This window comes from Anser brachyrhynchus (genome assembly GCF_964034855.1).
Source record: "Anser brachyrhynchus genome assembly, chromosome: 8".
Taxonomy (NCBI): Eukaryota; Metazoa; Chordata; class Aves; order Anseriformes; family Anatidae; genus Anser; species Anser brachyrhynchus.
This window is the reverse complement of record NC_137702.1, coordinates 31,563,678-31,588,454: the sequence shown is the minus strand read 5'-3', so window position 1 is coordinate 31,588,454 and position 24,777 is coordinate 31,563,678. Positions and strand designations below refer to the sequence as shown.

At 40.4% G+C, this 24,777-nt stretch overlaps 2 protein-coding genes across 16 annotated transcripts in view; one reads left to right on the top strand and one right to left on the bottom strand.

Moving 5' to 3' along the window:
- Nucleotides 1-175: 175 nt before the first annotated feature.
- Nucleotides 176-11,290, bottom strand: GCLM (glutamate-cysteine ligase modifier subunit). Its single transcript, XM_080602944.1, has 7 exons — nt 10,961-11,290; nt 8,277-8,342; nt 6,453-6,537; nt 5,665-5,721; nt 4,902-5,104; nt 3,617-3,731; nt 176-1,886 (listed from the first exon to the last, which is right to left on the bottom strand). Exons 1-7 carry the CDS (start codon nt 11,078-11,080, stop codon nt 1,717-1,719), a joined length of 816 nt encoding a protein of 271 aa, XP_080459070.1. The 5' UTR covers nt 11,081-11,290; the 3' UTR covers nt 176-1,716.
- A 1-nt stretch (nt 11,291) lies between these two features.
- The window catches only part of TECR (trans-2,3-enoyl-CoA reductase), a 28,034-nt gene continuing 14,548 nt past the window's right edge, over nt 11,292-24,777 (top strand). For 4 of the 15 annotated variants that reach the window (XR_013954429.1, XR_013954430.1, XM_080602933.1 and 1 more), the window contains exons 1-4: nt 12,970-13,066; nt 22,585-22,635; nt 23,149-23,200; nt 23,531-23,575. Coding sequence is in view for 13 of the 15 variants with exons in the window: in XM_080602933.1 (XP_080459059.1) it covers nt 13,040-13,066; nt 22,585-22,635; nt 23,149-23,200; nt 23,531-23,575 (175 nt within the window). In the remaining 2 variants the exon portion in view is untranslated. The other 11 variants (XM_080602932.1, XM_080602928.1, XM_080602929.1 and 8 more) reach the window with 6 other exon arrangements.

Here is a 24,777-nt window from a genome sequence, read left to right as displayed (position 1 = left end):
TAAAACTGAACACACATGCAAGTCTAATACCGTACAGAATGTCAACAGTCAAAGAAATTACAGAGTGGTTAATCAGCAGCAGCACTCATCTCAGAGCTAGTACAGAAGTTTAAAATGCAACTCCTTTTCAAAATCTGATACACACTAACCCGACATAAAAAAGAACACATTTTGATTAGGAGAAAAAAAATAAACATTTTATTGGTACATTACTAGTTCTAGTTCTCTCCCTCTTATTTATCAAAACAATCGAAGTAATCCATAAGAATTTCCTGGAGTTTGCCGCATACAGATAAGATGATTAAGGACTCAAAGGTATCTTTATCAAAATTCATATTTTAACTTAGTGGAATGGTTTATAGTAAACTAATATTTCTAGACAGTGCCTAAAAGCATTTAAATTCTACTAGCTGCCTGCACAACAGAATTTAAAAGAAGTTGGTGAAAATTTATTTCCTTACAGTCTGAAGCTCAAAATATGTACAAATAAGTTACCAAGTAATAGTATAAAGCCCTATTCCTACCTGAAATCAAAAGGAAAAGGAGTATTTGATTTTAGACACTTAGAGCCCGTGCTGAAATACAGGTTGAGCTTTTGCAATATCGTCTGATTAAAATGCTAAGCAAATTAAAAGGCGTTTTCAATAGAAAGACTATTTTTAAACCAGAAGCCTTGCCTTAGCTGCAGCAATCTCCCCAAGATACCAAAGCCAGTGCATTAAACTACTGCCAAAAAGAAATATACCTAAGTTTAAGCTAACCCTTGTTAGCATCATTTCTGAATGGCACTCAAGCAAGGAAGTTTCCTAGGCAACCCCAAAATAATAATCCATTTTACATGATCATGAAGCAAACATGTTCTCACTCGACTGATTCCAATTGCATGGTTTCCAAGTATCAAAAAACCAAACAAACGGAAAACACCAAACAGTTGAGGACAAGCCAGGTACAATTTGAATTCTGATTAACAGATTTCTCATCATTTGTTTCCAGTTCTTATTTTAAACACTCATACAATAAAACATTTTCTATTTCAAACTGTAAAGATGTCATCACTTGTGCAAACACTAAAACAATATCGAGGCACAAAGAAGCCAGCAGGAATTCAAGTAATAGAAAGTAATTTGGAAGATGCGTCTTTTCTAAATCAGAGGTTTCTTACACAGTATTAAAAATAAACCAATTTTCCCATCCACACAAATTAATTAGCTGATTTACCTGTACATACACATGAAGTAACGAGATAGTTTATTTTTTCAGGACATTTTTCATGAAATATGACAATTTTCTATAAAAACTAGTCCTTGAATGCTTTAAATCTAGGTACCTACCATATCAGTAACTATTATTTAATAGAAATTAAATTTAAAAAATATATGTTTCTCTATACTACCTAATGGTAGCTAAAATATGATAACTCTTACAGTGAACTGGTCATACAAAGAAATATTTTAAACTGTTTCTTATAGATCATTTCAATTAAAAACAATAAACCCCAAATATTTCATATTTTTAATGAACTGGTTAATAGGTTAAGAAAGAAAAATAGTGTTAGAACACTGCAGACACTCCTGCTAACATCACACTGAATAATTACAACTTTTGGTCTTTGTTATAAATGCTCTAAAAATCTCTCTAGGAAAAAACAATGTTCCCCCATCCCCAAGAAATTAAAACAGTAGGCCATTTCGAAGAAGAAAAAAGGATGAGAGTGTTTTAAGAGGCATTTCTTTTAGCTTGCATGATATAGCCTTTGGACTTGATAATTCCTCTGCTTTTAACAATGACTGAATATCGGAGAATCCATAAAGGAATCCATTCGTGTGCTTTGACGTTCTGGATGCTTTCCTGAAGAACTTCTTGGAAACTTGCTTCACAAAGTAATTCTGAAGTTAAAAAGGGATATTCATGCTTTAAACAATGTCATGTAAACAGCTGCAAAAAGCAACACTTAATAAGAGAAGCTTTTGCCTACAGTCAAAAATCTTAAGCAGTGCTAGATACTCCACAGATCCACTCTTCCAGAACGCATGCAGGGTAAAAGCTGTTGAACATTACAGAAGAAATCTTCATGACAAGTTTTTTTGTTGTTGTTGTTTTTTCAACACTATTTCCCACAGAACTAATAAACTGAAACTTCTACAATAACAAATGGAGTTGATCAGCAGAGCTATTAGCAGGAAAAAGGCAAAAATTAAAATTGAGAAGCTAGCCAGACAAACGAGAAGAGAGCAAAGTATAAGTCTGAAATCAGCAAAGCACTGAGTTACTTCCGCAGTCACAGGAAGCTCAACATTTATAGCATCTCCCATAACTGGGCTTGTAATAAGCAAAAGCCAAGAAAGCATTAAGAAAAATAGGCTTAAATGCCACAAAGCAGAAAAGGAAGACAAATACAATTTCTCCTAGTTTCCTCTGGAAAGTCAGTCAAGGCAACAATTTCTTTGTAGAGGAGTGCTCCCAAAAGATAGTCTCAATGCTCTTCAGCTGACCAAGACAGAAAAATAACGCTTAGCAAACAATGCATATGGGAATGACTCCTTGCTTTGTTTTCAATCTAACTCCTCTTCTTCATTTCATGACTCTTGATAAGCAATATTTATTAAATTGCAGGCTCTGTTTTGGACATAGAATTTGCCACATATAATGACAATTCATCTTATAGGCTGCTACATGTTCAAGCACTGATGCCATTCATTAGCTATGACAATGATTATGTAAAACATGGTACTTAATAAACAGCATTTCATACGTTTTTTTCTTTGGGGGGGGGGGATGTTAAAAAAGGAGAAGGAAAGAAAAGTATGGTCATCATGAATAGCTGGTCATAAGGAAGAGTATAGAAATAAACTAAGTATTGTTTAAGACTTCTGGCTTACATTTCCAGCAAGACATTTAAGGCATCATTACAGTGAAGATGATGAGTTTTGAGAGAAACAAATGCAATATCCCAGAATATTCTAGCGAGCAGATAACTCGGAGTTCAAGAGTCTGTAGAAAGTCTAACAGTCCTTCAATCATTTCATAGATGAATCACTGCACTAAACAACTACAGAATTTACACCAACTCTCTTTGTAATAACAAGTCGTCACTACTTTGAGAGACTCCTGCTTGAAGTTTATAATTTAATGTCTACCATTACCCAAAAAAATCAACTGACCATTAACATTTTTATGCAAGTTTTTTGACAGAAAAATTCCAGGCAAGTGAACTTTCACTTGTCATTTACTCTTCTTCACCAATACAACTGTCATTTTGTTCTATGATTTATAGAAATAATCTATTTTTGAAAAATACATAGCAAAAATCTCTCAGTTCTTTGTTCTTCTATTGACTTCATTTTCTCTGATTAAAACTATTTCAAAAGACTATACCAGGCTGGGAGACTGCCTCCCAACCCCTTCCATTCCTGGAAGGGAAAGCAAGAACTTAATAGAAATATTTTATGAAGGTGAAACTTCTAAAAGTTCAGGACTCAAATGTAATGAAATTTAGAGTTCAGAGAAAGATTATTCCTGATTCTGTACTGAATAAATGCATTTAGAAGTCTTCTGTTATCGTGAAGCGTCTGAGCACTTCAGAAGTGTTCTGTTAACTTGTCCTGACAAGCCTTACCTTTTGGGTCATTGTGAGTTAGCAGCTGTATGTCAAACTGCTTTGCAAATGCTGTGAGATCAGGTGGCATCACACAACAAGAAGCTAGGTTCACCTGATTACTACTTGGTTTCACCTGAAAGTAACAGAATGCTTTTATAAGAAAAAACATTATTTTAGTTGTTTGCCCCATGCCCTCTATTACAACAGAAATACCGCTTTTAACAATTGCCTTTGACCATTGTTCTGAGGTCTGGACAAGGATAACTAATTCTGCATGTTGCTGAACAGGCAACTCCTACACGTGCAATTTCCTGCCGCATAGGGTCCAAAACAAGAATAAGATCTAACTTCAGGTACTGTCACTGTGAGGCATGTACTAACCCATTTTGGCTTCATGCCTGCTGTGCTCCCTAAACAGCTGTGGGTTTCCACCCTCTCTTTGTAGTAAAAGCATTATAGGGGTATTAGTTTGAAAAAGATCGCAAATAAAAATCCAGTTCTGTTAAGGATATGTAATTTGCCATCTTCCATGTATTCAAGTCAGTGCCTAGAACTGCTCAAGTTAAAAGGGACTCTCTTCTGTTGAGCGTCTGTTCGTCACAAACTACCTTCATGATCACCATGCAGGTGGCCATGAATTCGCTCAACTGGCCTCCTCTCAACACATGCAATGCAGTGAAGAGTACACAAGACTCTCAGGAGGACCTCTTATACAGATGCAGTACTTTTCACAAAAGAAATGTCATAAAATGAGCATCCAAAGAACTGATAAGGAAACAGTAAATCCACAAGCTTACATGAGCATAGCCAGATACTAGTACAGACCTCCATTGCTCAAATGTGACAAGGCAATTAGTCACACTGGACAACAAGATATTGTGCTGCTTGATTCAGAGTCTCCTTTCCATTTAAGCTCAGCATTTTAGCAGCATTTTTCTTACGGGGAAATCCTTACTTTCATAACACAGCTTGAAGTGAAAACAGGTATGTGCTCAAAGACTCATTGGAATAAATCCAAAGGTTTAAGGGTACTTTTTATATTCCTTTTTAAGTATAAGAGCATTCAAAACTAAAACCTTCACTTCTTCAAAGAACCACTACTGAACAGCCCCATCGTTTCCAGTCTTTGCAGGCCTGTTTGCAAAAACACTGACCAACATCTTGATGGTACTGAAAATAACTGGGGCAATTTTTTTTTTTCTATTTTTTAATTTTTAATAAAACCATTTACAACAGTGTGACAGCCAACTAAACAGTAGTTAATCTGTTCTAGAAATGCTACAAATAGGAAGTTCGTTCTCACCTGTGCCCACACATACAGCTGCTCTAACAATGTTTTATCAAGGTCAGAGGTACCTATGGCAACAATCTTTTTGTTTTGAACTAGAGTTTCAAGTTCTTGCCAATAAGGTTGCAAATACTCCAAGGAGAGGCTAGTTCCATCTTCAATAGGAGGTGGGGCAATAATGACTGAATCTAACTGAGCAACTCCAAGGGCTGAACATGCTGAAGAAACAGAAAAAAAGATTCTTTTTTTTTTTGTGAAATAAGAACATAAGCAGCATGACATCTTAAATTCAGAAAACAAACAAAAAAACATCTGCTTTGCTCTGCTAGTTTCCAATTCACCATTTGAGAATTCCAAATGTATCACTAGCCAAGGATAGTAACGCAAATTTTTTAGCCAAGAATCAAACAGAGAGATGAAGGACATGTGAAATATCACAGTTAACAGTGAAATTCATACTGTTTTTAGCTGCCCCTTTTAAAAACTTATTGTATCACTGTTACAAGAAAACCACGTGCTACTTGCTGTTTAAGAAGTTCTGTGCAAAAGAGTAAGAACTTGCTCCTTCTTGGAGCAAGGAATCAGACGAGTGTTTGGATCCAAGACTACAGAGATCCACGTTTAATAAGCTTACTGACTGAAATAGCGTGCAAGTTATACTTTATCACTTCTGTCTCTAGAGAGAAACAATGTATACTTGTGACACACATTGAATACACCTCTTAGATGGAAAATATCCTAATTTTATTTCTAAATACCAAAGGGAGTTCACACTTACCCATGTCAACTGCATCTCTGACTGATGAAGAGTTTGATCCAACAATGAAAAGTTTTGCTGTTTTCAAAGAAACTGAAATCAATATCTAAACAAACCAGCTATTATTAAATATATGGTGTATCTAGCAAAAGTAAAGAGCTATTTATGAATTCTTGGGTAAAGGGTTTTAAGAATATACACCAAAACTGAAAAAAACTTCTGAAAGGTGACTGCCCAATAATGACTGCTCTCTTAAATTTGGTAGCTGTTGCACAGTCTCAGAATAAGAAACCATATGGTCTAATAAGCTGTAAAGTTAGGACTTAAGCGTCAAGACACTAACCACAACCTGGATAAAAAAACAAACATAGTAGTACAAACAGACCTCTTCACAACTTACTGAGACTCAAAATGTACTAGTGTTAGTTTGGACTGCCTCCTTCAAGTTCATCATATTCAACCTGGAAAAATTATGCAAATAAATCTGCTTCCAATGCTACTTCTTAATTACTTAATTCTTAGTAATTTGCTTCAGAAAAGTCAACAAAGATTCACAAAATACATTTAAAATGTCTTGAGGGGATGCAAGTTAAACTAGAAAAATTTAAGTTGCTTGAAAATTGAGATGCTTTAAAACCTGAAACACATTCAGGTCTTTCTCAGCCAACTGATTCAAATACGACAGTGTGTACTGATGCCATTTGACTTTGCAATAACAAAACCGGAGGGAAAAAAAATATATGAACATCCTATTGTAAACAGCATATGAAACCTCTTGGTGCAACCAGATTTTTAAATTGCCTTCTTACCTGATACTTTCAACTCATCCCTTTCATCAGGATTCATTTTTTCTACAGCTTGAGCTACAGTACATTCCAGAACCTCCGGTATTTCCTTTAGTAAGCACATGAGACAACTCATCAATAGGTGACAATAAGTTTCTGAGGAATATTTTTAATTAAAGCTAACAAAAAAAAAAACCACCTTACAGCACAATTAGAAACAAAAGTAGTATAAAAATGCAATCACACAGGAAGAAAGCAACCCATTGCTTCTTGACCTCTGTGAGAACAACAGAGGAAAATAAAGCTATATGACAATTATGGACATATTATGCTCCTAACATAAAAAATATGACTGTCTGGGGAGAATTATTGGAATAACCTTTTGCAGTATTCTGCTTTTCTGATGTAAAAAGATCACCATGCCAATTCAAACTACCTCGCTAAAAAAAAAAAAAGCCTCAGGACTGGCTGAAAAAAGCATTATCCAAATTAGTATTTTGTGGTGTTGGGTGGGAACAACTTTGCATAACAGTATTTTGTACTTTCAGGGAAATCTAGCATGAAAGTGCTGTAAAAAACTTTTATACAATAATTTTGAAATTAAGAAATTTTCAGAGATTTCATCCTTTGTGCTCGCTTAAGACCAGACCGTGTATCAGCTGGTACAAGGTAACTTTAAGGCTTTATCTCCATGAGATTTTGTATGATAACAACAAAAGCACGCACACCCCACCCCTATAACTAAGATCTCTGGTAGTTTTTCCTGCCCTACAAAAAAGTCCTCAAGTGAATCACGGCGTTATTCCATATAGTCAACATTCTAAACAGAAGTTAACACTTTTTGAATTACTGGAAGCTGATATGATTCATAAAAGAATTCATATATATGCAGTTAACATGTTTTGAGAGAAAACCCAGCTTACACTAAACAATTAACTTTAAATGGATCACTATATCCTACTGATACAAACATTTATATTTATGTTCACTTCTTGAGCAATCATTAGATCTTCCACAAATCATTCAGCAGGAACTGCCTCACCACACTCCAGCGTGGAATGTAGCAAAGTACATTTTCATGTGTCATCATTACACAAGAACTGGTAACAAAAAAAAAAAAAAAAAAAAAAAAAAAAAAAACACAACAACAACAAACTGTCTGGAAAGTTTTGTGTTGTTTTTAAAAGAAATGTGCTAATATTTCACAGAGCAAATACGTTTACTGGGAACTTCTTACTGCTTTGCTCAATTTCAGAAACAATAGTGAAAAAGGAACAGACATGCACCAGAAACTTCGTGTTCATGTCAGCTGGCAATGACAGTGGTTTTAAGCATTATGTCAAAGTCTTCAGTTCTTAAAGGGAAGATTGCCACTTCTGCATCTTTGGGAATATTTCTGAGACATCCAAGACTACACTTCAGAGTTCCCTGCCAAACTGGACAATCTTCATCTATCTAGTTTATCATCTCCATGGTTTAGATAGCATGCTTGTAAAAACTCAGGGGAGAACTATCATACTTCTAAGGTATATGATTTTTTTTGGTGTGTGATCGATCATCTGATCATCTCAACAATTAACTTTAAATCTTACCAACCAGGACTTTTTTTTTTTTTTTTCCAACTAAGAATCATCTTATCTCTCATCAACAGAATTCTTTACTTTGGTATTTCTTAACCTCTTGAGAAGTATTAAATGTTAAAAAAACCAGATTTGAGAAATACTATTTTAAGGTATCTGGAGCTGCAGACAATTTTATAGAAATTTAATAGATTCGTTCATATTTTAAAAGGTGTAACCATACACATATTTCTGTTTTCACATGTAACATGCATAATACCTCTCCTACCTGATTCAGATCTTGTCCTATCTTTGAGCTCCATTCAGTCAGTGTTTTCTGAATGCAGTCCCGCACCTAAAAAAATATTTTTTTTCTTATTCAAGTGTAGTTATGTTTTAGTTGCAAAGAAATACAATGATTCATAGGCATACAGGACAGACAGACAGCCCGTGAACTCATGACACCATTCCTCTAACCACAGAAGATTCTTCCTTCATAGCTTCCATCTGAAACTTGTTCAAACTAGTTTACTTAAGAAAATTCCTCTCCTCTTTCACAGCATGTTAGCAGTAATACAAGTACTGTACTTCATTTATTTTCCAATGCCATCTTAAAAGAAAGGACCAACTGTTAAGAACTAGAGTTTTTTGTTGTTTTTTTTTTGATTGTTTTTGAAACATAAAGATTCGTAAGTTGCAAAGTAGTCAGATAACAGCATACATGCTGTAACATCCTTGGAAAAGAGACTTTACAGTCAATCACTAATTACTCATTATATTCATCGTTTCTCTTCCTGAGATGCATCTGACCCTTCTCCTTTACCACCTACCTATTCCATTGTGCTGAATCTTTAGGGGGATCCTTCAGTTCCTACCCTGCACTTGCACTTTTCCTGATTTCACAGACGCAAAATAGACCTGACAAGGATTCTGTCCGTGGATCTTCTTGAACACAGCAAGGCATAACTATTAGGGCTCCATAAACTAATTAACTGACTGCACATTGCACCAATGCTTCAGCTGCTCCAATGCTCTGCCTGCCTGCTGATACCTCTCAGGAAAGGTCAAAGGTCATCCTGCAGACTCAGGAAATGTACTAGAAAGTCTGGGATCTGCCATGGAAAGAAGTACTTCTTAAGTTCCCACTTCACATTTTAACAATGTACTTTCTATCTACGTGGATACCTACTTTTTGTACCGTTAAATAGCAATTTCTTGTGACGCTGAACATTAATTCAGAGAGCCAATAATAACGTGCACAAACTGACTGAAGGCAATGCCCCACCACCAAACAAAAAACTGGATATCACGAAGTTTAAGACATAACACTGTGAGAACACTCTGTGAACACAAATGCGGTACATTCTGTCCTTGTCACTTAAAACGCTAGGAAAAAAATAACTGACTCGAAAGGCAAGAAAGAACTGGCTTGCCCCCCCAAACAGATACCCATGATGCTGGCAGTCTTTAACATTATGTTATGTCAAAATATGTTATCTTTTCCTTTCTGAGGAAAAGTTAAAAGGTGATAAAGATGTATCATTTACTACTGCTTTGCAACACTCACACCTTGTATTTCTACTGCAGTTAGTATGAACAAACCTCTGCCTCCAAAGCACACCACCATCACCTCTTGACACACGTGGAAAGCACAGCATATGACTCCAAATACAGTTACATCCCTAAACTCCTAGCCCTAGGGTTCATATTTTGAAAAATGTTGGCTTACATTCTTACACTAAGAACTATAGACACTAACTACACTGAATAGAAGTGATAAAAGCTGATTTATTTCTGATAAATAATGCTAATTATTTGCTTTTGGAGTACCAGCAACTCTGGGAAGTTGGCAGCCTTATGTTTAAATGCAGATTTCTCTGTAAACAAATGGAGAGAAATACCTTAACTGATTAGTTACGCACATTGGCCATTCTTTATGTAATAGCTTTCCAAAAGTTACTGGACAGGCACATTGTAATAGGCAGCCTTATTTTGCTACAAAATCTAATCCTCTTTCACATAGATCACAGAATGCTGTAATAAGTAACTAGGACAAATTAAAAAGCTATTACCACATGACAAAAGTATGATGAATTCTCCCACCTTATTACATCATCCTCTCAGACAGTCACCTTTCTTACCGCTTGCTCTCAGTTAACATGCCCTCAACCAGCTCCTGACACACGACCTGTGTCACTACCAGGCTTTAACCAGCTGCAATGAAAGCTCTTGTGTCTGGTCAGCGACCATTCCCTAAGCACTGTGCTGTGACCAGACAACAAACACAGTGGTTTCGAAGCCTGTGGCCGCAGGATCTCCAACCATTTACACAGAATTATTGCAAAGGTTGACACATACTGTTTAAGATATGGTTTTCAAGTATTAATTAAAACGATCTTTCAGGTTTTTTTTGAAACAAAGGACCACTATAGTCTATAGAGAAGACAGCAATGACCGAATTTCCCCAAGATGTGTCACCACCAGCGAATTATTAAGACTAATTCCAAGTTATAAAGGAGAATTTCGGTTTCATCCTTTGCAGTGGCGGTTTCTAACTACTGACACATCTATCGCCACAGAAGCATCAGGAATCCCGCTGCCATTACAGAGAGCCCTTTCTCCTGTCAGCTTTCGATCCTTTACCCCCCGAGGCCACCAGCGCGGCGCGGCTCGGCTCCGCCAGGAGGCGACCCCACCACAGCCGGGCCTTTCCGACGGGCGGCCAGCGCCCCGGGGGCAGCTCCGGCCTGCGGCGGGACGGGCTCCCCGCGGCAACCCGAGCCGGGCCCAGCACCGCTCGGCTCCGCTCCCCAGCGGGCCCGGCGGCGCTGCGGGGCGCCAGCAGGCAGCCAGTAGCCCCGGCACCGGCTGAGGGTTCCCGGGCGTTCCCTCAGGCCCCGCCGCAGCCCCCCCCGGGCCTTCCCCCAGCACCTCCCGCGGGAAAGCCCCGGGGCCGGCAGCCGCCGCGCTCACCTCCTCGCTGGGGGTGGCCGGGCACTTCTTGCGGCCGCAGCCCCAGTTGAGCAGGTTGCCGGTCTGCAGGTTGAGGGTGGCCGCACGCTCCAGCAGGGTGCGGGCGCTGTCCGTCCCCATGGCGAAGCCCCGCGGTACCTGCCGGGGCGGGCAGCGCAGCGCCGTGACTCAGCACCCGGGGCGGGCGGCGGGGACGCTCCGCAGCCGGACCCGGTCACACGGCGAGGACAATGGGCGGCGGGGCGGGCCCAGCCCGGCGAGCGGCGGGCGGACCGGGCACGGCTCGCCCCGCCGCCGCCACCCCGCGCGCCTGCGCGCCGCCCGGCCCCGGCCCCGGCCCTCAGCGGCCCTCAGCGGCAGCGCCCCCTGGGCGCCGGGGGCGGGCGGGACGCGGACTCCCGCGAGCCCACGGGGGAACGGAGGCCCCGGCCCAGCCCGGGAAGGGCCCGGTCCTGCGGGATGGCGGCCGAGGTAGGTCCCCGAGCGCGGCCCCTTCCCGGCACCGCCGCTTGGGCTGCGCCGTGGAGTCACTGAAGCGGCCCAACCCGTGCTAGTGTGGTCGCGGCGCCGTAAGTGACGAATGGTGGCTGCCAGGAGGTGGGCTGCCAGGCCCGCGCAGGGAGCCGAGCGCTTACTTCATCAAACCCGAGGTTTGATCAAACCTCGCTACCTTGCTCCAGCTGGGTGAAGCCTGAAGGATTGCGGCGTGGGGACTTTTTGTCCAAGGCTGGGTTTCTTCTGGAATGATGGACCCTGAGCGCTAAAGTCCTTCTGTGCTACAGATTCAGAAGGGGGGATCTGTAAGTGAGGTTCAGGGGAGCATGAGGCTGTAGGTTGCAATGTTGTCAGCACTGGAATTCGAATGGTCTGTTACAGGTTTTCCTTCTCCAGGTGGTACGCCGTGCTGATCTGGAGGGACCGTTTGCACGACCTGTTGGTCTGAAGTACTGTCCGAGAGCTTTCTGATAGAAGGTTAGCTTAAATGGCTTTTATATTTGTGTTCTGGTTGCTTTTCTGTATTTACCTTGATTACTTTCACATATTGGAGATAGTTTTCCTCAGTATATGAACGCAAGCCATTTGGAAGACAAATATACCGAAAGAACGTCTGCTTCTTTAGAAAGGCAATAATTCTGTTTTCCTTTAACATAAAAATCCAGAAGGTCTAACCAGATCCCAGCGCTAACCATCCAAACACATAATTGCCTTGAAAAGGAGCACACACCTTCACACACCTTCAGCCGGTCTTCACACCGGTAGTAAATTCTGTCCCATTGGATGTTTCTGATCCGCCCTCAGGCTTGCTAGTAGGGGCCTCATGCTTTGTGCATCTAAAATTTATTCTTCAATATTTTGTTTAAGAAGCTTTGATGGGTATAATCCTATGGAAGCAGATAAAATTTGGGGTTAGCAGAGGGCTTCCAAAGAGCGCATGGTATAAACCTTTCTGTATAATGGAAACTTAGAGCCATGAAAAAGCAATGTTTCTTTATAGCAGGTAGAATCCGCTAATGTTTAATTACTTTAGCTCTCACAAGAGGATAATGGAATAAATACTAGTTGGAGGAAAAAACAATACCAGCCTCTGTACTGCTTAATGCTATGAGCTTAATTCTGACAGCAACGGGAGCACGTCACAGAAGAAGGGACCCAGCCCAGGTCTGCTGTCTGTCAAATCACACAGAAATGGGAGGTATGCTAGCAGAAAAAGAAAGGAGGGTGTTTTCTGGCTCTTGATCAGTTGTGGGTTTTGCTGGTTATCTCATTTCTCTACCTCTGATCGGCACACACCATGAAACACTACTGATTCCTGCAGTACCCCCGTGCCTCTCAAAGAAAAATAAAGCACCCTTTCGAATCAAACGCCGCCGAGTCGTGGCTCTGAACCTGCTTTTCCCCGTGTTTGAAGGCTGCGGGACGCCTTGCTGCCAGCGCCCCGCAGTGCTGCTGCCGCCCGGGGCCCAGCGGCTCGCCCACACCGGGGCGGGGCGGGGCGGCCGGGGGGGGCCGGGCGCTGGCTGAACGGGGCGGGGCGGGGCCGGGAGGGTGCCGCGGCGGCGGGAGGCGGCGGCCCGCAGGATGGGCGGCAGAGCCGGCTTCTTCGAGGTGGGCGCGGGCGGCCGGGGGGAGCGGGGCGGCGGGAGCGGGAGGGGAGCGCCGGGAGCCGGGGGGGCACCGGGGCGAGGGGGCGGCCTGGGACGGGACGGGGCGGGGACGGGGGTCCCCGAGCGGTGCCCCGGGGCTCCGGGCTCCTTGCGGTCTGCGGGGCGGCGCTGGCGGCGCGCCTCGGCCGGACCAGGAATGTTCCGGGCACCTGGTGGCTCGGCTCGGCCCGGCCCGGCCCGGCCCGGCCCGGCTCGGCTCGGCTCGGCACCGCGGCGGGGCTCAGAGGAGCACAGCCTGGCGCGGCCGCAAGGGGTTGGGGCCCCTCTCTCCCTGTGCACGCTGCAAGTGCGGAGTGACATGCACCTGGGGAGCGGGACGGGCGAGGATCCGCTTACATAAACAGCCCCACCAACTCTGCTGGAATTATGTTGGCTAATGCACAATCTCTTAAGAGTGGCTTGTGTTACCCAAAGAGGTTGGTGCTAGCCTACCGGTGGCAATCCTAACTATGTTTCTGCAGGTTTACACTTCATTTTCTCCAGCACAGGACTCACCTAAAATTGAATGCGTTTTTTTCCCTGTGCAAAATACAAAGCAACTGTTACTATAACATTAACAGAGTCTAAAAAAAATCAGAAACAAAACTGCTTTTGTAGTTACTTACCATGACCTAAAAGTTCAGATGTTGCTTTTCAAAGCTATGAAAGCTTTTTGGATGTCACTAACGCTTCTGCAAATTAAGCTGACTCTAGCCATTGTGGGTGCGTGGTGGGCTCCTGCAGTGCCTTTTCCCCTGCAATACTTGCTTCCCTGTTTTTTGTTTTTGTTTTTGTTTTTTTTTTAGGAAAAATGACCATGCTTTTCACTGCCTCCTGCATTTCTATCACTGTCCCAAGGTCCTGTGATATCCAAATGCAGGATCAGGCACATGTGTAATACCCCTCTAAACATCTCTAGTCATTGTCTGGTTGGCAGGTTTGCTCTTTTGCTCCAGTTGTACTGAACTTCTTTATAGCACTCATTACTAGAAGACCTCAAAAGCATGGACATAATTACTGCCTAATTTTACAGAAGAAGAAACATGAGAAAGTGGAATGATGTGTGCTCTACCTCACTAGGCAGAACAATAGCAGCAGATCCAGATCTTTTGTGTCTTTAATTGATATCCTGTGTCTAAGCAACACTAATCCAAATTCAGAATGTCTCATGAATTTATTTGCAAGTCAGCTTCATATGTCTTAGTCCTTTTCTCTGTACAGCAGATAATGTGTGGAAACAGATCTGCCCAGGCACAGCCAGTGTGTGTCTGAGCAGACTCAGGATGTGGGATGTGGACAAAGACAGCTTAGGTAGTACTAAGCAGTGCTGCTGCATATCGCTTTCAGCACTGTTCTCCCCAGTGACTTGCTTTCTGTTATAAATTCAAGACAGCTTAGCATGCTGAACTGCATCTCCTCACCATACATTCAAAACTAAGTTATGAAAGGAGAAAAAACCTAAGTTAGGAAAGGAGAGATAGTAAATGTCCCACCTTTCCCAAGACTTCCTAAAGGGAAAAAAATCTCTATTGATATTACAAACATTAGTGTTCCCTGCTTTGGGTTAGTCTGCAATTCTGTGCTTTTCCCTGTACATGTCAGAGCCATTTACCCTTTATTGCTTTTCTGTGGTACCTCTTTGTAAGAATAACAAAGCACTTTGCAAACACCAAACTGTTGCTTTCTAAAGTTTTTCTAATATGACTATTACAAGTTTAGTGGAGTTTTATTGGTGGAATGCTTCTTTCTCTTTTGTTGATTTTTTTTTTTGCGCATTTTATCATGCCTAGTACCTAACTGCACCTTGAATATTGTGTTCAGTTTTGGGCCCCTCACGACAAGAAGGATATCGTGCTGGAGCATGTCCAGAGAAGGGCTACGAAGCTGGTGAAGGGTCTGGAGCACAAGTCTTAAAAGGAGCAACTGAGGGAACTGGGGTTTCTCTTGGAGAAGAGAAGGCTCAGGAGAAACTTTCTTGTACTTTACAGTTACCTTAAAGGAGGTTGTAGCAAGGGCTCTTCTCCCAAGCACCAAGTGATAAGACAAGGGTAAATGTCCTCAAGTTGTGCCTGGGGAGGTTTAGGTTGGATATTAGGAGAAATTTCTTTACTGAAAGGGTTGTGCGGCATTAGGACAGGCTGCCAAGGGAAGTGGTTGAGTCACCATCCCTGGAGGTCTTCAAGAAATGTGTAGATACAGAACTTAGCATTGTTTAGTGGTAGACTTGTCAGTACAAGGTTAAAGGTTGGACTAGGTGATCTTAGAGGTCTTTTCCAACCTGATTGATTCTGTAATTCTACAATCAATTTCATACTGAATATGTAGGAAGGTCCTTTCCCCTAATCATGAATAAAATGTGAATGGACCAGCAAAAAGATGGACGAGAACACCAGTCTGACTGTGAGTGCTCAGACACCAGCTGTTAATTCTCTTCCTTGAATGAGAGTCTTCCTCATTTCTGCTAAGGGCAGAAATACTTCAAAAATAGGCAACATTGTATTAGAGTGACTTCTAAGAAGCCAGTAAAGGCAGGTGCAGCTTTGGAATCACCTTTAACTACTTAGTTTGAATAGGTTGTGTTCAAACTTAAGTACCAAAAATTATGAGCAACAACTAATTAAGCCAAAGTGTGCTGGACCTAATGGATCAACAACCAAAAATCCAGAGTGGCTGAGTGATTTTCCTCTACTTATCATATGTAGTCAGGTCCCTGAACTCCTAGACCTGTGTCTAGGTGGCTGTCTGTACATTTCTTGTTCTGCAATAAGGCTAGAATGGGTTTTATTTACTTTGGGCACTGGTATGTTTCTAATTTCACCTCGCAGCTGTTTTATCACTAATAGCTCAGGAGAAGCCTGGCAAGAACACCTACTGTTTAAAGACATGTGCATACCTGGAAGGACTGCACCTGATAATTTGAGATTCACCTCCCAGAATTTAGAGGTCTATGGTGGAGACTGGTATTGAGATAACTGATAGTCTCTAGGAGTGTTCATTTCTCTAAATGTATTAGAAAACAGCTCTTCTGACCTAGTTCAGATGTGTTTCAAAGCTTATGATGAAGCTTATCCTAAAAGTGCCAGCTTTTCTCCTTTCCCTACAAAGGGTGTTTACATGACATGCTCAGATGTAAATGTCTGTAGTGCAGAGCTCTGAAGTTAGGCTAATGAATTCTGCCCTTTTTTCTACTTGATAGGTTTAAGTCTTCAAAAGCATCTCATATAAAGAAAATAGTATGTCCCTGTGCCTTCCTAGAGGAAATACGCTTGAGCAAACACACTCACATTGTAGAAAATTAGTGCCATAAGAGCTTCAGTTGTAATTTTGCTTCCTTAACTGGTTTGGATGGGGAGTGCCTTTTGTAAGCTGTGCTAACCCAAAATGTTTTGGAATCTTCGTTCCCTGAGGATAGATTGAGCTGACATACGCAGTCCAGTCTAAAAGCTATAATGTAGTGCCCCCCTCCTTGCTGGCATTTAAAGTTTCTCCCCCTTCTGACTGTGATGAAAACCTTCTGAATGCAATGGGGATGGCTGCTGCCTCACTGGCATTGCTGAGATGTCACAGCTCCTGTTACAAAGGCTTCTCCCACTCAGAGCTATGCCATCTAAAGCCTCATCAAGTAGAAACACTGAGAACAAGTGCCAAAAGCAGGACTGCAGAGGATTTTAAGATTCTGTATCCTCCAAGAGCAGCCTGAGCAAGACAAGGCCATATATGAGATGTTTGAACGGTCATTTAAAGGGAGACTGCCAAAAACTGCCCAGCTATTTGAAAATGTCTGCTCTGTTTTCACAAGTAACACATAAAATTATCACAGAACTGAGAAGATGGGGAAAAACATTCTCCCTTTCTTTTCCCTCACCACTTCTCCATGCACTTAACAACACCTTGTACAGTCATTTGTGCTGCTTCACGTAAAAGACAGGCAATTTGTCCTTTTTCTCTGTGGCACTCAAGAGAGAAACTTAATTTTGTACAGGGAAATGTGACAATAAAACATCACTTGGCAGGGAGTACCTGGAGTCACTTAGGATTTGAAGGCTACATATGAAATCAAAAGACTTGTTTTAGAGAAAATAATGGACTTCTTTAGAATATATTTTAAAAAGTAAATGCAACTATTGTGAGTTCACCCATGAGTATAAGGGCTACAGGCTTCCTATCGCTTCTTCTTTTCTTGCCTTGTGAAAAGACAGCAGACCCAACCTTAATACCCCTAGGGAAAAATAAATGAATAATTGAAAGGAAAAAATCTCTCTTCAGTCTCTTAAATTCCATGTTGAAAGCATACCCTGGATGTACATTTTGACATCCATACACCAAATGATCCATGAAGAGTAGTAATGGAACTGTAGATACCTAAGTCCAACACCGCAAATCACAGTGCTGATTTGCACAGAGCATTTATAATCCTCTTCTACCTGAATATTCTCATTGCAGAAAATAATCACTATAAACTAGAGCCCTGAGCTATGAATAGTCTCCTTTGTACATTGAAAAGGCTATGAGGTGCCACTGAAAAACCTGGATGTCTACTTATTATTGCGTCAAAGCTGGCTTAGGTTCACAGATGGAAGCACTCCAATCTGCTTAATAGTGACAGTGATACTTGATGAATGATGTGAGTCTTCAGCATGACTGGGAAATTGGCAGCTGTGCTAGCCAATGCAAGTAAATACCCGCTGAGTCAGAATTAACTGGTGCTGGTTACTTTCCCATCCTGTGTATCCTCATGGAAGATGTCATGCTAGCAAAAGCTGGAAAGCTTTCATAGGCTTTCAGGAGCCAGAATTCACTGTGATAACCTCTAACGCACAAACCTCTAACAGGTGGAAGAAATAAAAATATACTGAGTTTCAGTATAGTCCAGATGATGGTTCTCAGGCATACGTAGGAGCAGAACTTAAGAGGCTGATGAGTAAACACCTGGTGTATGTCTTGTGAACCTTTAAATGTTAGACATCTGATTTTTACAAAAGTGAATTTTAATTGTATGAAACTTTGTGAGTATGGGTATCACAATCTCCTTTTTTAATACTTGGTGAAATCATGTAATAAGATTCTAGTTTCATGAAATGTGAGCTATTTACTTCAGAAAGGTAAGGCTTTACATAGCTGAACTAATTACAGAAAAAAGTATAGCCCTCCACAGGTAAGATGATGAAATTTGGTTTTGTGGTTAAACATTTGCCTTGGTTCTGCTCAGAAACTTTCTCACATAGCATGTAGTTAGGTTGTGGGACTCCTCACCTCAAGACACTGTGCATGCTAAAAGTTTACACAGGTTTAAAAGGCAAGTGGAAGAAGTAATTGAAGAAAAATCCACAAAAAGCTAATAAATACAAAGGCAGCACTTCTGCTGCAGGAAAATCTCAATCTGTATGTCTTCTCTCCTCCCCACGTTCACTACATTCTTGCCGTGTTTTGTTCCTGTGAGTCACCTGCTGTTGGCTGTATCAGAAAGAAAGGTACCATTCTGGATGGATCCTTAGACTCATCCTCTGCAATGGTTTGTACGTTCCTATGCAAGGCAAGTTTCAGACTGAAAGTCAGTTGTAGCAGCAGCAGCACAAACACAGTTTTTCAGTGTAACTACAGTTACAGCAATTTCCCTTTGGCTTAACTTTATTGACTTCAAGAACGTTATTCCTGATATGCCCTAGTGGGAGACCACACTAAGGCATGCTTGCTTCTTTCAGAAACAACACAGTATTCAAGAAAAGTCTAAGGGAATAGAGAAAATTACTAATTCCATTGGAAAATTTAAATGTTCAGAAAGATTTAATTAGAACTATAGCAACCACTGACTTCTCTAATGGTTAAATTACAGGAACCTGACTTACCTAAGCAGTCCAGTAGCTCAGGGAGAATTAATTCATTCTGCATTGCTCTTTCTTGGGCTGGTTGGTTCCAAGACTGTAAAATAAGCATTTTTTTTTTTTTCTGAGTAATTTAAAAAGAAATCGATACAATATATGCTTATGTCAGTGTTCAAAAAATCTCACTAAGCTAGAGTTTACTGAATCTGCTGAGTACAAATGGCTGCAAATAAAACTTCCAAGATGCACAGACATGATGTGTCTGTATTTCCATTACAGTTATCACATCATTTTTGAAGATCTGTTGATGCTTGAGCACCTGATACATCCTTAAACTGGGTGGATTTGATCTACTGTATTTTTGTAATCCTATTAAAGGCACCCTATCTAAAAAAATTTAACACTGCTCAACCATTTTTCCCTGGTGAATAAATTTTCCACCCTTCTGAATAGAAGTTTAACTGTTGCAATTAATTTTTCTGCATTTATCATAAATTGATTATTCTTTGCTCTTGACCTGTTCTAAACAATAATTAGGAGATTTTCTCTGTCTTTAAAGACATTATCAATCTTTGCTCCTTATGCATGAGAACAAGTTTGTCTCCTAAACATTGAAGGTATGTATTTGTAGTCACTTCTAGAAGAGTTTTAACTTTCAGCTATCTTGCACAAATCTGCCTATTGCTTACATTCTATTCAAAGTAGTTTTTGAGAAGCTGTAATTTAAAATGCCTATCAAAAAATCACCAAATAAGTGGACTGCAAGTCATACCGCACTAGTGCAAACTGACTGTCAGTGTCCTATTGTGCTAAATGCTTTGAAAACACTCAGAAATTAAAATGCTCTGAGCCAAACAATTTATGTTTAAAAGGGATGATACCCATCAGTAAGCGTTCCAAGAACAGATTGCTGCGTATCTGAATACTGTTGCCAACCAATACATTAACTGACTTGGTGCTGTGCCTGAGGACTGGAAACACGGTGTTCAGTGCTATGTGGGTTCATGCCATTGGCCGTTATGTTCAGAAAAGATAACATTTCTTAGCTTGGATTAGTCTTTTCTGGCTCTTATGCAGGGAACTGCTAACCACGGTGGGGACGTTCTGTCACAGATAAGAGGCATGATAATTAGAGGAAATGGTCACCTTGCTTTCACTCTGTCGTCGCACAAATTTCTATGAGCTGGAATGGAATCTACAGCAGTGTTCTTGTCTCCCTCTTTCTGAAAAGGGAAAGCATGTGTTATATTTGCTTAGATCTTGAATGTAACTGATAGTAACTAAAATGTTTGAAGTTCAGGAATGAGTGTTCAAAAATACAGAATTATTGAATAATTTAGGTTGCAAGGGACTTCTGAAAGTTATGTAGCTGAACTACTGCTCAAAGCAGATGCAACTACATCAGACTGCACTTGGGCTTGCCCAGTCCAGGTTCAAATACCTCCAAGGATGGAGATTCCATATCCCCTCTAAGCAGTCTCTTCCAATTTTTGTCGTTTCCTCGTATTTGATGGGAATTTCCCATATTGCAGCTGGTGACCTTGCCACTCGCCACTGTCGTTGTGCACTTTCAGAAGTCTGAATCCATCATCTTCGTAGGTTTTTGAAGAAAATGGCTAGTACAGGAAGGTATGCCAGTTTGGCACTTGAAAGCAACATGCTGGTACAGAACCAAATAGCAATACAGAAGATGGTGGATGATTTGGTTATTTTCCACACTGATTCCAGTGGTTCACAGAAATACCTACATTTTAATACAGCTACTCCCAAGAAAACCACAGAGCAAAAGCAGATGTTCTGTAATTTTCTGTCTGGCCTTGTGCATAACAAGAATAACTCAATTAAAAGAGGATAGGTGGCAGAACAGATATCCAAATTACTCTGTAATTGGCCTGGAGAGGATTTTTCTAATGCAGACACTAAAGACCAGAGACTAAAACTTCCAGGGCAGGGTGGAGTGGGTGGATTCTGACCCAATATGTATATGCTGGGAGTGGGGATGGAATGGGAAGGAGGCTTCTAAACTGGTTGCTGCTGCAGTCTGTAGGGCTGCCCAGTGGTGTTCTTTGATACGAGAGCTTTGAAATAAACTGAAGGTTTCAATAACCCTTGTAACAACTCAGCATCAGAAATGACAAAAAAATATTTACCATCCCCACAGTACCTGTTCTGTGGGCTGCAAGAGTCAGAATGCTGTAGTTCAGCATCCCAGAGAAAAGGAATCCACTTCATTTGCTTTCCCACAGTGATCTCCCAGAGAGACAGTAAAACTTGTACTTTATATTATTTCAAAAGGAGATAGGCAGAAATATGTAATAGCACAATAATCTGGCACACATGCACTATGCATTGCAAAGGAGGAAAAGTGCTTACCTCCCTTGATGCCCCTTGACAGCTTACAATGCACAGGTAGAAAATACTACTGCATTAGGGTCCCTTGTAGGGATCAGATTGGATACTTCTGGCTGGAGCTGAAGTGCTTCATTGCTACACCAACAGATAAAGCATAGTTTGGGACAAGTAAAAAAAGGAAATAAGATACTCTACCAAGTCATCTCTTCAAAGATATCCTATTAGAAAGATACTGGACTGTGACTCCTATTTTTAGTAGGGAATCATATTTAAAGTCTACTGTTAATCTGTCCCCTTGGTCAGTTAATACCAATCATAATTAACATTAGACATTTATTTAAAAAACAAACAAACAAACAAACAAACTGAGTAATGATAGTCCCAGTCATTTGTGACTGTGACAGATAAGCTTTGAACTTGCAGTCTTAGCTGTACCTTAAAGTTCCATTACAAAGTGTTTGATGAGAACAAATTAAAACACAAGAACTATATGGTAAGTTTTGCTAGTCTGCTGCAACTGGGCTTTGAAACATCTGGGGACTTTTCTGCTTGGCTGTTAATTAAAATCAAAACCTTTTGCCAAAATGTCATTTGATCATGAAAATAATCCACTTTGTCCTATTCAGAGCTGCAATTAAACCACCACTTGGAAAATAAAATGCTAATACATAGTTTCTAGTATGGGTGATCTGAGAGGCAAGAGTAACATTGAATATTCCTATAACAACCTCTCAAGGATTTACGAAGTCCACATCTTTAGCTGCATTTGTCCATTATGTCTTTTGATGTTTTCCACTCTCTTTATAATTAACACACATTCTGGGAACAATGTATAGTAATCTTTATGCTCTGTGTACTCAAAATACTTGCTTACATGCATGTATATACACATTTACTTTTTTTTTCTCAAATTGCCTTTCTAGTTTTATAAATCAGAACAGTTCTGAAGATAAACTTGTTCCTTAGTGATTACCATGAAACTTCTCTGTCCCTTATTTGTTCCTTTTATTCTAGCATAACAAAACACCCCAGAATGTGTGTTTCGATCAGTTAGCTGCTTCTGCTTCTGAATTTATCCAGGAAGACAATTTATTTGGCAAGAGTGCTATTTTTTCACAAGTTGAGTGCTTTGAGAACCCGTCAATGATTAAAGCTGTCTCTTGAACACATCAGAACTGTTTTTAACACAGTCCATAGGTCAGAGGAAAAAGGTGTCTCATTCTGAATAATGACTGCAAAATTGAGAATCAACCAAGAGTTTAGAGATTATGTAGGCAATAATAATTATAATTTTGTATCCTATCAGGTGGAAATCCTTGACTGGAAGACAAAGGAACAGCTATGCTTCCTAGATAAGGTAAAACAAAAATCTGTTCAAAATGCTAGGTGGCTATTTTAAAATTACTAATGTTTTTTAAAGTAAACTTAGTGTTTGTGAGAAGTATTTCAATAGCCCTTTTTTGGCCATTGGAGAGGCAACAGCTGTGCGTACTTCATACTCACTACAGAGCAGTTCAACCCTTTTCACAAAGGAGCCTTGGGCAAATAGCACAACTTCACTCACTTCTCTATATGGTGCCAGTTGTACCTTACTCACTCATAAGCCATCAAACTGTCAATGCTGCTCTAGTAACTCTTGATCACTGCCACTGTGACTGCCTCTGAAACAGATGCCACAAATTAGGTCCTCCCATTTTCCTGTAAGAAGTACTTGGAATTATCCATACCAATCCTAGCTATATGTAAGAAAGCTATATTATTTGTTGTTTGAGTCACATTTCTACATGAATAGCCTTACACCTAATAGCTGTCTTTCAAAATGTGCATATCTTACATATATATCTATATATATGAATTATTTTTTGTCTAGGTGGAACCAAATGCTACAATTAGGGAGATAAGATTGATGTTCCATAAATTATGTGAGTATAACTTTTGCAACAGTTTGTATCACATCAGAATATCCAGTATATAAATAAGAGAAAATTATGAACTTGAAACGTGATGCACACACACATAATGCTAAGTAACTTGCACATGAATGTGATCACAGTGAGATTTCAATACCATTTTTATACTATCCTGATACACCTTTGTATTTTTCCTGCTGCATAATTTCTCACAGGTATTCGTGTTAAATGAATATTCCTAAAAATCTTCAAAAAATCATACTTTGTTATGTGGCATTTATTGTAACAGTGGGTAATCTAAAACAAATATTGCATATCACAAAATTCTGTATGGTCTTACAGATCCTCGGTGGTATCCAGCAAGACAGTCAATAAAACTTGATCCAAGTAAGTACCTGTGAGGACTAGAGTAATAAAGCTCTGAGCAGGGGCCTTGTGTAAAAGGTGTACTTTGCATGGGTATTAGCTCCATGAAGACTGAAATGAATTGAGAACAAATTAAATTATTTGAAAGTATTGAAAAGAGTTCCATCTATCTGTTTGGCGCTTGGTAATTAACTCAGGAGTCTGAACATTGTTCCAATGCACTTTATAACTACTGAGCACCTTTGCTTTAAAGACAGCACAGAATCTAGACTCTAACTTCCCTTAGCTGCAGTGAAATGATTCCCATAGTGATGCTCAGCTGGGAGTACTAAAAAGAACTGAGTTACAGCTATCAATTCACATAATCCTCTGCTCTCAGACAGGAATTACAGTTCCTTTGAGGTAAGCTAATGTAAAACACATTGCTATGGATGTAGGATTTGCTGACAAAGCTGATGCCAGCTGACTGACTTGATTAGCATAGTTGCAGGCATCACTGCTAGAAGCCTCAGTACGTGGTCTGGGTGCACAAAAGAAAGTCCAATCGCCAAACTGTGCTAATTCATCTTAGCATTCAGTATAAAATGTAGCACTTTGTTCTTTTGCTTCTAGTAAGCATAATTTGATTTATATATTCCCTTAGAATTATGCTGGTGAAGATTAATTCATTGTGTAGAATCTGTCTGTGAAGAACAGGCGTATGAGTACCTTGTTTCCTTCTTCTAAGATCTACATTGTTAGATTCCTACATGAGTTTCAGTTGTGAGACTTGCCGTGAGAAAATGCTGGCCTTCTTGGGATTCCCTGAAATCCAGGCATTAAAAACTTGATCACCAGCTCAGCTCCTGTGGAATCATGTCCTAGCTTTGGAAAAAAAGGAGGCAATGAAGACCTCCGTAGGAGGGCCTTGCAGTCCTAGCTTGTTACAGCTTCCTTGTGTCTGGTGATGAGCAGTGAGAAGCGGGGAAGAGAAAGATGGAGGTGCAGCTGACTACGAGGTCAGTGAACTGTATTAACGGACAGTGACCCATCAGCAAATTCTGCTGTAGCAGTGATGAAGCAAGTCTACTGTACTAGGCAGATAGGATCGGAAATTCTCCTGACTAGAGAGATCCTGAATAGAGGATCTAGGCTTACATATGATTATAGGGATAAATCAAAATTAAGGATAAGCATTCTTAGTTTTTTTTGTTTGTTTTATTTAGATTCCAATAAACCCATGT

Bases quoted from the DNA above. Each gene is read 5' to 3' on its own strand.
- GCLM (XM_080602944.1), bottom strand. From the start codon at position 11,080: ATGGGGACGGACAGCGCCCGCACCCTGCTGGAGCGTGCGGCCACCCTC. The intron at 5,722-6,452 runs GTAAGAAGGCAA...CTTTGAAAACAG, and splicing joins GGATGAGTTGAAAGTATCAG to CAAAACTTTTCATTGTTGGA. The intron at 5,105-5,664 runs GTAAGTGTGAAC...CTGTTTCTTCAG, and splicing joins CAGAGATGCAGTTGACATGG to CATGTTCAGCCCTTGGAGTT.